This window comes from Lytechinus variegatus, chromosome 14, assembly GCF_018143015.1.
Source record: "Lytechinus variegatus isolate NC3 chromosome 14, Lvar_3.0, whole genome shotgun sequence".
In the NCBI taxonomy this organism is placed as follows: domain Eukaryota; kingdom Metazoa; phylum Echinodermata; class Echinoidea; order Temnopleuroida; family Toxopneustidae; genus Lytechinus; species Lytechinus variegatus.
Window position 1 is genome coordinate 11,861,662 of NC_054753.1, and position 12,559 is coordinate 11,874,220.

General features: G+C 35.1%; 1 protein-coding gene and 1 long non-coding RNA gene across 2 annotated transcripts in view; one reads left to right on the forward strand and one right to left on the reverse strand.

Annotated features, from left to right (window-relative positions):
* The first annotated feature begins 5,217 nt into the window (after positions 1-5,217).
* LOC121427993 (mitochondrial 2-oxoglutarate/malate carrier protein-like) overlaps positions 5,218-12,559 on the forward strand; it is a 37,204-nt gene continuing 29,862 nt past the window's right edge. The window contains exon 1 of the mRNA XM_041624571.1: positions 5,218-5,342. Coding sequence (XP_041480505.1) covers positions 5,275-5,342 — 68 coding nt within the window. The 5' untranslated portion in view covers positions 5,218-5,274. The remainder of the gene's footprint in view (positions 5,343-12,559) is intronic.
* LOC121427994 lies at positions 10,474-11,529 on the reverse strand. The gene is made up of 2 exons (XR_005971722.1): positions 11,262-11,529; positions 10,474-10,652 (listed from the first exon to the last, which is right to left on the reverse strand). It is a non-coding gene; the product is annotated as an uncharacterized LOC121427994 (long non-coding RNA).

Here is a 12,559-nt window from a genome sequence, read left to right on the forward strand (position 1 = left end):
AAATAAGGCTTGATTTTCAATAATTTCATAAAATGAAGAGGTTTTACAGGCGAGCGTTCAAACTCACTCGACGTCCCGTTTTAATGACGATCAGTCATGCATTGACTCTTTTGTTACCGTGCGATAGCTTCTGTGGGAAACTGGTGAAAACACGTTTATTTAATGAAATTATTGAAATACAAGCATTATTTCGAGGGATTATAACTTTTTTACTTCTTGACCATTTTTTGTGATTAAGGTATCAAATAAAAGAGCAGATATTGAACTTTTTAGTCATGTGACTTTTCTTTTGAAATTTAGATACCCCCGCCAAATGAGTTTTTGGCATCCTTTCTTTGAATTGCTTTTGCTCATGCGTGAATGAGGAATAATCTAAGTAGTATCAGATGGAAGAGGAGATTCTAAGCTTTACGTTGATAGGTCATTGGTCTATTTTACTTATGATTAAGTTATGATAAATCATCACTAAATCTCGGTTTCGTTTTTTCTGGGACGCACTGTATAATGCGGATCATACTATGATTTTTATACAAACGAGTCAGGAATTAAATGCATTTTTTGCAAAGGTTAAAGGTTTTTGAAAGTGAGAATATCAAGAATCCGATGGATGCTACCTTAATTGGCATCTTGGGAATTTTATTTTTCTGACGTTATAAACCATTCCATCTTTCAGTTACATTCCTCGTGAATGTGACTTTTCTATTTAGCGGAATAAACATATCATGTTTGAAATCACGTTAAATAAGATCCACATAATATCCAGAGTTATCAATAGACATTGATAACTCTGATAATATCTAGTGCACAAAATAAACATATCATGTTAGAGCAGGGGCGGAAATCTCTCTCCAAAAGGTAGGGGGACACAGGGGCGGATCCAGCCTTCACCAATAGGGGGCGCCGGGGGTGGGGCGGAAATTTGTTTCAGCCATATTTTCCCCGATCAGCAGCTCGAAGATAAGTTTTGTTTGTTTCTTTGAAGGGGTAGTCCCATATAGTCACTTCTTAATTAGCTTTATTCTTATAAATTCAAATAATACTATCAAAGACTCCCCAAGCCTAAATTCTTTTAGATTTAAGTTGAAAAAGTTTCTCCAAGATACTGAGTTTATTTCACTCTTCATCACTCATACATTATATTTTTCATATATACTCAACACTACGAACTGTAAAATATGATATTTGTCGTTTTCCTGTTGATCCGTATATTCGCTGTGAGTGTCGGGGCAAGAATCTGGAGACCATTGATCTTGCTTTTTTCTCTCATTTTCTATTTCTTTCTTTTTTTTCTTTTTAACTATTCATTCAGATAGATTCAAATTTCTACCATGATGTATTTGTGTTTTGTTTACATTGTTCATACGAATATGTTATAGGAGGCTGCATCCTACAAGCGTCGCTTTTTAGCAGCTTCCTCCGCCCGCTTCCGACCTGTTATCTTGATTATTATACATAATAAGTTTCTTTGTTTTATTGATTATAATTATATCAAGATGTATGTAACAAAACTTATTGTAAATGTAAATGATTGTTGGAAATGGAAAATAAATGAAAAAAAATTATATATATCATAATCCTCATTTATATGATGCGAGTGCATATCGCGAGCTAGTTTTTTTTTATTTTATGTATTTTTTCCTAAAATTTGAACTGATTCTGAGCAATGTTTGTTATTCTAAAATAGACATGTATGCAGCTTAATAATTGCTACGAACGCAAAAGCGCGAGCGGAAATGAACTGATGAAAAAGATACCTGTAAAAGTAGTATTTAACAATCAAATAATGCTAGCGCGAAGCGCGAGCTGAATCTTTTTGACATTTTCACCTAAAGAAAGGAATTCTAAGCACTTTTTTGTAACTCAAGCAGAATAGGTATATGAGTAAACAATTAAAGCGAGCACGAAGCGCGAGCGGAAATTTTCTAGATTTAGTCCTATAATATTTACTGAACGAGACACTCTATTCATGATTTGTAAATCCTGAAAAGATGATTATGAATAATGCGAGCGCAAAGCGCGAGTAAAAAAATCATATACGTTTTGAACTGGTACCTGTTGAAAAGGTACCTGTTAAGGACTGCTTGCACTTAGCCATGAAGGCGTCTCATACAATAAAAAAATGCGAGCGCGAAGCGCGAGCTGAACATTTTTGAACTCTTTAAAGAAAGAATGGAAAATTCAATCAGTTTTTGTAACCGTAAACAGGATAGCTATATAATTTAAGGATTGATGCGAGCGCGAAGCGCGAACAGAACAAAAAAAAATCGAGATTTAGACCTAAAAGTGGGCCGCTCTTTTCATGTTTTGTAAATCATTAAAAGGATGAGGAATATAGGGTCTTCCTACATTACTAATGAGAGCACAAGAAATTTTGATTTTGTGATCTGAAACTGGATAATGAAGTTAAATTAGAGAACAAGTTGAGTATTTGAATAAACATGCGTGAGCGTGTTTCATATTTAGACCTAGAATCTAGGCATTCTAAATACAACTTTAATCACGAAAATCATGAAACTTTGATATGCCGATCTGAAAAAAGGGTCAATTTCAGTTATATATTTCAAGTACTTTGTAGAAAAATTGTAAGGTGGATATGGATCGCACTGAAAAAGAGCTGATGTTATTATACTTTGAGTTTTGACATAGGACCGGGACATCCTTACGACATGCCATCATATGAATATGATGACTATCTTCCTATTCCTCTTGCTAAGCGCGAAATGAAACAAAAGGGACAATTATTTTAATTATTGAATTGATATCATATTTATTAATGCCTAATGAGGGCGCGAAATCTGATAATATCATGGCATACAAACTGGATATTTCACTTTTGTGATTATGAATAGGATGCATCAGTTAATGTATTTTTAACCATTAATGCGAGCGCAAATCGCAAGCTATCATTTTTTTAACTGTCATGAATAGGGGATTTAAGTAGTTTGTTGTATAATCAATATTGAAACATTTATATAACTCGCCAATCAAATGCGAGCGTGCAGCGCGCTAGCTGATGCGTCTTAATCTGGAAAAGGATATTTTGAAAACTTTATGGAATACACGAAAATATAATAGGTACCTGATAAATCAAAATTTGCGATCGTTCAGCGCAAGCAGCAAATGTTAACATTTAAGCCATAAAACTGATATTTTTACAGAGCACTTTTTAAAAACCAATTTGTAAATTACACAAAATAATGAAAGTTCGATTTCCGAGGTGAAATATGTGTTGTACATTGACTTCCAAACTTGATATTCGAACTCCATATTGAACAAGATATGTAAATCACATAACAGGCAATGCGAGCGCGAAGCGAGAGCGAAAATTTTGTATAGTGGCACGAAAGATTCTTTTTATTTTCCAAGTCTTCCCCTCATTTTATTTTGTGCACTCGTTGTCCTTCTCTTCTTTTTCTCCTCTATTTTTCCTCTTCCTTCTTTCTTTCCTTTTTTTCTTTTTTATGCTCCGCAAAGGGGGGGGGGAGCTCGGCCCCCTGGATCCGCCTATGGGGACAAGCGGCGGGAAAATATGACAAGCAAAAAAAATGGTTATCATCGCCAAAGTAGGGTCATCTCATCCCAAAATACATGTTTTATTTCGATTTAGAATGATGTATTTCTTACCATCATAAAAGACCAAAATTAGTAGGGGGACATTTGATATTGTGTCCCCCCTACTATTTTGAGTAGGGGGAAACGTCTCCTCTGTATCCCCTGGGATTTCCGCCCATGTGTTGGATATCAAATTGAAGTTTATGATAAATGGAAGGTACATTTACAGGTTAAAACAAAATTAGCACATGTAAAGGTGACCCTTAGGTTGATAATCGTTCGAGTTTCACAGGACTTTATACAAAATGTTTCATTTTGTATTAATCATTTCATTGGATTCCAAATAATATACTGCACCAATTGAACATTTTACACCATGCTCTGTTATATTCCTCTCCCAACTACCCTCTGTACCATTCTACTTCTTTTTGATAAGCTCAGAAAATTTATTTTTTAATTGTGTTTAATATGTGGGTATCACTGACAAAATTACATGCTATACGCTATATGGAACAATATTATCTAAGCATATGTTTCTGTTTCTGTATTCATGATTAGTGTAGTATATATAAAAAATATCTTAGTACGGTGTGTGTACTTGAAAATTATATATTCAAACTATATTACGCGTTGTAGGTATATATATATATTAAATATAAATGAAAAACACTTGGTACTCAGTAAAATGAATGGAGTAGATTTCAATATCAGCAAATGAATATTTCAATCTGATAAGAAATTAAATGTAGTAATGACATACATACTCATTCGAAAACTTTCCGTCTTGCCCCCCCCAAAAAAAAAACACAAGGTTTGTTTTATCATAAGAAAAATATTACAAGAATACTGGACTGGGCCATATTTCACCTTTTCCTGTATTAAATGTTTGCTATTCAATGATCTGTTTTGTTCATGAGTATGTGTTACATGTTTCATAAATTTCACTTGTTTTCTGACAAATAAAAACAAAAAAAAATCAATATAAGTGCATCATCATTTTTTTTTGTTCTTCATGACATGTACTTAATCCAGCGGCTTGAAAATTTTAGCTAATGCCTCTAAGTAAACGAGGGGATCTGTACGATTGTGATCGTTGATCTACAGTGATTCGAAGCGTAACATGTTCAAAGGTGCATTCCAAGCCCCCGAAAATATGACTTAGATCCGTTCTAAACAAAACAAACACTATTTTTTTTCAGTGCAAATAATAAGTGGTGATATGACATAAAAATAACTTCAAAGCTTTAACATGTCATAAATTTGTTATTCCTTATTCTATTTTGTGATTTTTATTAGTAGGCCCTATTTTGCTTATCTGAATTTACTTTATCTGTTGAAATTCCGGGTTCAAACTATACTTTTTTTTCTGCACGCTTTTGGATCCCTTTAAAAGATGGTGAAATCATTTAAAGTGGTATCTCTGTTTTTTAGGCCAAGTTGCATAAAATACAGCAATACATGATATTTTATTTCACTTGAATTCTTGATTCTTCGAAAACATATATCAGTTTAATGAAAATACGGAATACACTTTTTCATACATGGCTCCCACAGGACGGCCGGCCGGTCTCATGCCCAATTATAATTCCTATGCAATGGTATCTTCCTATCACCTCCCAGGCCGCCCCCCCCCCAAAAAAAAGAAAGTGTACGTGTCGACAACTCGCACGCCCTCTACGGTAAAGATACTCAAATCGGATCATCCGAGAAAAACTTGTCAAAATGTCTTCGAATTCGCCGCAAACACCCCTTCCAAAGAGTATTAAGTTCCTCTTCGGGGGATCAGCTGGGTAAGTGTTAGGGGTTGATCGTATCGTATACATTAATGTTTGTGGTTGTTCTCTATATGAAAGATGTAGGCAAAAATAGAGTGATTGTTGGCGAGAATTTACACCTCAGTCCCACGCGAGTAGCCCTGTGTAGCCTGGAGGCGTCTGGGTAGTAAAAGTCATACTAATTACTATACGTATGGTCACTCCCCACCACTCACACAACATGCGAGGTTAGTAATACTAAGCTCGCACAACGCATGTGGTTTCATAGTGGACTTTGACGTTTTCATTCATCACACGAATGTGAGGGAATGAAAAACGCCAAACGTTTCAGCATTTCTCCACTTTCGTACTCTTATTTTAATGGTCATTGATGGTTTAAGTTTGTTTTAAAAATGAATTGGAAATTATTTATAAAAGTGTTTTTATCGCTTACCTCCAAGACCAAGTCTCAACCAGGATACTCCGTTCGATCCGTCCTTAATACTGCGGTGGAAAGTATGCAAACAACAATCGAAAAGCAATTTTTCGTATCGAACATTCTCAATTCTAGTCGTCAGCGCAAAATAGGAAATTGTACCAAAAATCAACAGGTTGCATCTCATGTATATACTTATTGGTAAAGTACGCCATCTTTTGACAAGATGATGATGAAAGTGGATTGAACGAGCAAGAAAATAATGCTGATCGCCTAGAATGCAGCTAGCTTGGTGTGTGTGTGTGGCTGGGCTAGGATGTGTGCTGCAATCTCTCCATAGAAATCACCCTTCATCGTTTTATTCTGGAGAATTTGCTGGTTTCTGCTCATCAGATTGGATAATCAGATATTTAAACCATTGATTTAGCCAATTTTGTTGGGAAATGTGAAATTTCAGAAGGTGTATTTTCAGGTGAAACATGGGATGTCTCCTCAGCATATCTGCATAGTCTAAGCACAGTCCCACTACCTGAGTTTCATGTAAGTAGTCAAGAGAACTGCTGCAAATGGATTGATATCACCCTTCATCAAAATTTCTTATGAAGTTACTAGGTATGGTTCTTTACTCATTAGACTCAATAAACAGAGATTCAAATCATTGATTCAGCAAATTTTGTTGGATAGTGTGAAGTTTAAGGTGTATATCCAGGAGAAATGCTTGATGTCTTCTCAATCTCAGTATTTACTGGCACTGGTGTCTGCATACATGTATACAGAGTCTGCAGCACACTACCTGAGTGGATGTATTGTTAGTAGTCAAGAGGACCTGTGAATTAGACCCTGCCTGCATCTAAATCGCAACATAGCTAGCATAAATGAAATCCTCGTGTAACACTTGCCTGCCTATGAAGGATTTTAATAGGAATGTCACCCTCACTTCCCTACTCTGCTATTTAAAGTAAATGTAGATTTCTAGATATAGACTCTGACTCAGGTGGACTTGTGGCTTTATCATCATGTAAACTGTGTGGAGCTCTAGTAAACTCGCAGTTCACAGCCTTCTGCAAACCCAGAAGCTTAGATGTAACATGCCTAGAAAGCCGAAATTCCCATGTGGGGCATGCAAAAGAGCAGTAATGAAGTAAAACTGATAAGATGAGATGTCGGGTGTGTTACTGTGATATGGCACAGTACAGACAGATACGAATGACCGAGTGGTTGGTTATTGAACGGGTACGACACTGACAAGGATTATTACTCACGAATCACGAATGGGTTACTTCGACGGTACAAGACAGTGACAACAACTAATACTTACCTGACACTTGCACTGACGATGCCACACGGTAGGTAACAGACAACAGGAACAGATATTCTAGACTTCTAATATTCTATCAACAACAGACCACGGCGCCGAGTGGGGAGCTTCTTCTGGGATGCAGGTCCTCACTCGATGGCGGTCTTCTCTCTATTCTGTCTCCACGGTGTCTACTCTCTCTGGTGTCTAGGCTGGATCTCCTCCCAGCACCAGCTTGTGTACGTGCTGTGCAACGCACACACGTACGTAGCAGGCGTAGGAGCATATAACGGCTCCTCCAATCAGGAGTGCTCCTCGCCTACACACAGCACACACACGGACTTAATACATACATTGTACGTAGAAGGCGTAGGAGCATATAAAGGCTCCTCCAATCAGGAGTGCTCCTCGCCTACACACAGCACACACGGACTTAATACATACATGAACATAGCTCAATACATAGACTTATAGTTATACACATATTAATACATATAGGGTACTGAATGTACATGGCCCAATTACTACATTCCTCCCGGTTCCATCAGATTGCGACATATATTGTGCAATCTCAATAGATATAAACAGATATGAAGGAACCTGACAGAAGAATGTAATATATGCCTATATGATTAAAACTGATTAAATACATGATACTAATAAAATACCTCAGATACCGTACATAAAAAGTGTGATCTGAGCTGGACATTGAATTATTCAATAACAATTGTTCATTTAGAAAAAGATTGCTGGTCCAGCAAAAATAAAAAACTCATTACTCATTACTGGAGACCAGCAAATATATACTTGCATGGAGGAACAAGAACAAGTAAATGGTAAGTATTCATCTGGCCAGGCGGGCCCAGTCTAGTCTTTGTATTGACATAAGGAATATCTTCTTATTCCGTGTAAGTCTGAAAGAAGATATATATGGGTCATTCCACGGGGTTGGGGCAACAGCACTTTTTTGTGTTCCTTATGAATTGTTAGCTTTATCCTGAAAATGTGTTTGGTGTTTTGATGTTGCAATGTGGTTTTGTTGGAAGGCAGTTATGTAAGCAATTACTTGATGCAGAAATAAAAATGTTGAACTGCAAGTATTATTGATGGTGAGACTTTAAATGATGATGTCCAGACTCTTTTTTTGGGTACCAAGTGTGACATCCAAAATGGTCATTTTCAGTTGAAGATATCTAATCAAAAGATAGACTTAGTCAAATTCAAATGGCCATAATTGATAAAGCAACATTTGTTTAATAACAAAACAGTAATGGGATAGCAAATGAAAAGAGACTTCATATCATAAATCATTCCTACAAATCGGCATACCACCGTTACATGCGATGTCCTCGTTTATTTTTTTCTGTAACGGCGGTAATGTGGTTTATATCTAAAAATCAGAAATCATTTTTTCCAAAATTATGTGTCAGATATAAAGGGCAGGAAGTAAGCAACTGTTAATCAAAAGATTAGCTTTGAAAACCTATGGTAATGTCATCTAAATTAATCGAGAGTCGCCGATGTTTTGGGCGATGTCCGGGCCAAATTTGTAACGGTGGATCACATTTCATCGCGTATGTAAGAAGGAGACACCGGAGAAGAGACCGTCGTTGTATCAGACGGACGGGTTGTTAGCCGAAATCCACATGCACATGAACAGCTATGATAGCGGGTGTTTTGAAGCATTGCAATTGGGAATATTCCTGCAATGTCTGTGTAACGGTGGATTGGATATCCACGATGTTTTCCCTTTCAAAGCGACGTAAGTACGGAGATTTATCCCGATACTCGTATTTTGAAACTAGTTAAACCATATCTTTAAAATATGGAACTGTATTACCATGCAGAAAGTGTTTTTAAGTTTGAAAAATCTCGCTAATTTTCCACCATCTTTCACTTCGGTCCCACATGTAGCTTCTCGTGTAAGTGAAATATGTGATTGAGACATTGCCGTGTTTGATCCAGATTTGCTGAATGGTTCCAAAGAAAATAATGCTTTTATTACTGTGATTCCGTGCAAACATGTTTTGAATGGTAGCTGACATGATTCAATCGTAATTTAGTTGATTTTTTTACACAAAAATATGTTGATTCAATAGGCCAATGGATACTCAGAAACAGCTCTTTCACTGATGATCATGACGGTGACATCTCAAATTTGGTACAAATTTTCTCCTTGTTTAAATTGGCTCCTACTGATTCTAGGTAATATGGGTATTAAAGACCTGATGATCAAATTTGAATTTGCAAAAAAAAATGAGAATTTAGAACCAGTGGCGGCGCCACGGGGGAGGCAGACCCCCCCCCCAAAAAAAAAAAAAAAAAAATTTTTTTTTTTTTGCTCGTCAGCTGATCCCAGCCCGAAAGGAGGGGGGAGGGGCAAAATAATTTTTCTGTTACTACCCCCCCCCTACACATAGTAGATGGGCTTTGTGTATGATGAAGCATGGGAATAATTCAATTACTAGTAATTCTTAGCTATAGGCTTAACCTTCCCAAAACTTTTCATCTTGTTGAATGTTGGTATACTTTTCAGCACTCATTCTTTTTCCCTCAGTTCTTTCTCCGTTTTTTCAATTGTATTTTTTTATTTCTATATATTCAGTTGTTAAGGATTTTTTTTCAACCGTATTTTAATTTATATTTATTCAATTGTTAGGAGAGGGGGTGGGTATTTGTTTTATCAGAAAGCAAAAGCCTTTGTGATTGTTTTCAATGTGATTTTTTTATTGCAATATAACGACATTTTAAAAACATGTACAAGCGAAGAAAAGAAAAGTGACACAATCGAGTTTGTTTCACAAGAGTTTATTTGCTGTATCAGAAGGTAAATTGCAGATTTGAATTCCATTAATTCATTTAATTCCAATAAAACAAATATATTATGTAATTGCTTGAACAATTAAACTTCATAGTTGAAAATTAAATAGGATGGTCATACAAAACTAAATGGAATTGTCGAGATAACCACCCTTGATTATAATGCAGAATAAAATTAGATTAAATTCATCCATTGAGAAACGAAATTAAAGTAAAGATAATTTATGAAAAGGTACCGGTAATGGGCAAGTAATTGTATTGTGAAAACAAAGTAGAACACAAGAAAGCAAATACAAAAACCTTGTATAAAACAACTTTATATTTAATTTATGAACTAGGAAATGATGAATTCTAATTGCTATGAAAAAAATACAAAGTGAGGGTGTATTTTGCAAGAACAGATCAGATTCCTTGTCATTGCCCTAGTAATCCACCCCCCTTACTTTAATGAGAAAATGTCAAGACATGTACATGAGTAAATGATTTCATATAATAATATAAAATATCGTGGAAACAATCCAGCAAGTTTTGTTGATTAAAATGTAATAATTTGAATTGTGTAAAAAAATAGTCAAACTTCCAAATACTATTTTTCTCAAATAACTACAGGTAGCCTCTGTTGAAGGTAAAAATGTATATCTTCAGTACATGAAGTGTCAATCTGGTGACCTGTACTCCTGGCCTGATGGCGAGGCACAATTCTACCTCTATCTATTTTGTGACATTGACAGAGTCCTCTTCCACACAGTTGTCATTGGGTCACCGATCATCTTGAAGTTCATAAACTTGTAACCTGAATGCAGAGAGAAATATTGCATGTTATTTCTTATTGTCAGGTTTAGTGTACAGTGTAATACCTTTTTTTGCATTTGCCAGTAAGAAGTTTACCATAGAGTTTTTAACCAAAGGAAAAGATTGTAGTTTGCAGTGTTATTCTTGAACATTTATTAGAATAGCTTAGTAGAAATAATACATTTTACTTTCTTGTTCACAACTCTATGTTCAAACAACAGGTGTAAGTTTTTTTATTCAATTTGTCCACTAAGTACTTTACAATTGTCCTTTTGGCATGCTGGAACTTACTGTTTTATCCAATGCATTTATTCCAGTGAAGACATGATTATATTTTAATTAATGTCACTTAGAACTACATTACCATGTAACTGAGGTAAAATAAGTTACATGTAGAGTAAACAAATTGAACAAGTTATATGTGTAAGGTATTAATGCATTGTCCATGAATTGCATGCCAACTTTGTGTTGTTTTGTCTTGAAAAACCATACATGTAGCTTAGAAGAACTAAACTAGTACCTTTTCCCTACATCTTTTTCACCCGAGTATTGTATCAAAGGTATCAAAATTATAATCGTGTACATGTATGAATAAAAAAAAACATTTTACCTGTTCATTGATGCATTTTAGAAGCTTGCCTGTAGATGTTGTATTTCTACACTTGAGTAAGATGAGTTAACTCGCATTAGTGTGTTGATACTAAAAGAATGGCAAGTACATGTAATACTTTTCAATATGATCATTACAAGGACATGATGTCCATGTAACAGAGGTATGTACATTTGAAAGTAATACCGTGAAGGAGATATTTTAAAGTAATAAAGATTTGGAGATCATAAGCTAGCACTCTTTTGTTTTTTTCCGCTTTAGACAGAAACATTTGTGTCCAGAGATAGACGGAAGTGGAACCTTGAGGATTACCTTAGTATTATTTTAAATATAAATTTATCAATAATTTTGTACATTTTTCCTTGTTTAAACTCTAATTTAAATTGCTTTTATTTGCAAAGAATTTGACATGAAAAATGTTTTTTAGTATAATCAATTGATCTTGTGCAAATATTCTAAGGCATGAAGTGGAATTTGGTGTTTAATGGCCATTAATGGACCTTAACTTAGCAATGCTTCAAAGTATACCTCTGTTACTGAGACATGATGTCCATGTAATGGTGGTATGTACATTTGAAAGTAATATCTTGAAGGAGTTATTTTAAAGTAAAAAGAATTGGAGATCATAAGATAGCACTGTTTTGTTTTTTCCATTTAGGCAGAAACGTAAATGTTTCCAGAGGTAGACGGAAGTGGAAACTTGAGGATTATCGTAGTATGATTTTAAATATAATTTGTCAATAATTTTGTACATTTTTCCTTGTTTAAACTCTAATTTAATTTGCTTTTATTTGCAAAGAATTTGACATGCAAAATGTTTTTCTTTAGTGTAATCAATTGATCTTGTGCAAATATTCTAAGGCATGAAGTGGAATTTGGTGTGTAATGGCCATTAATGGACATTAACTTAACATTGCTTCTAAGTATACCTCTGTTACTGAGACATGATGTCCATGTAACGGTGGTAACACCAAAAATAGAAGGTTATGCCAGAAAGAGTAGTTTATTTTTTCCAAAGAGAATATTCCATTCTGTTGAGGCATGACTTCTCTCAACTATTTAGTTCTACATGCCATCATAAATTCAATTTTCTAGACTGGTGAGAAAAAAGAACGACACAGAACATGGCACTGGTATACACACAGAGCATCAAGTTCCATTTATTGATGCTAAATCTTTCAAAATATATATGCCATGTTGAAAAGTGTGGAATAAAATGACTAACAATGTTGTTAGCAAAATATTTATCAAGAGTAATGGAGATCAACCCCTTTATTTTGACAGTGGGAGAGCATAGT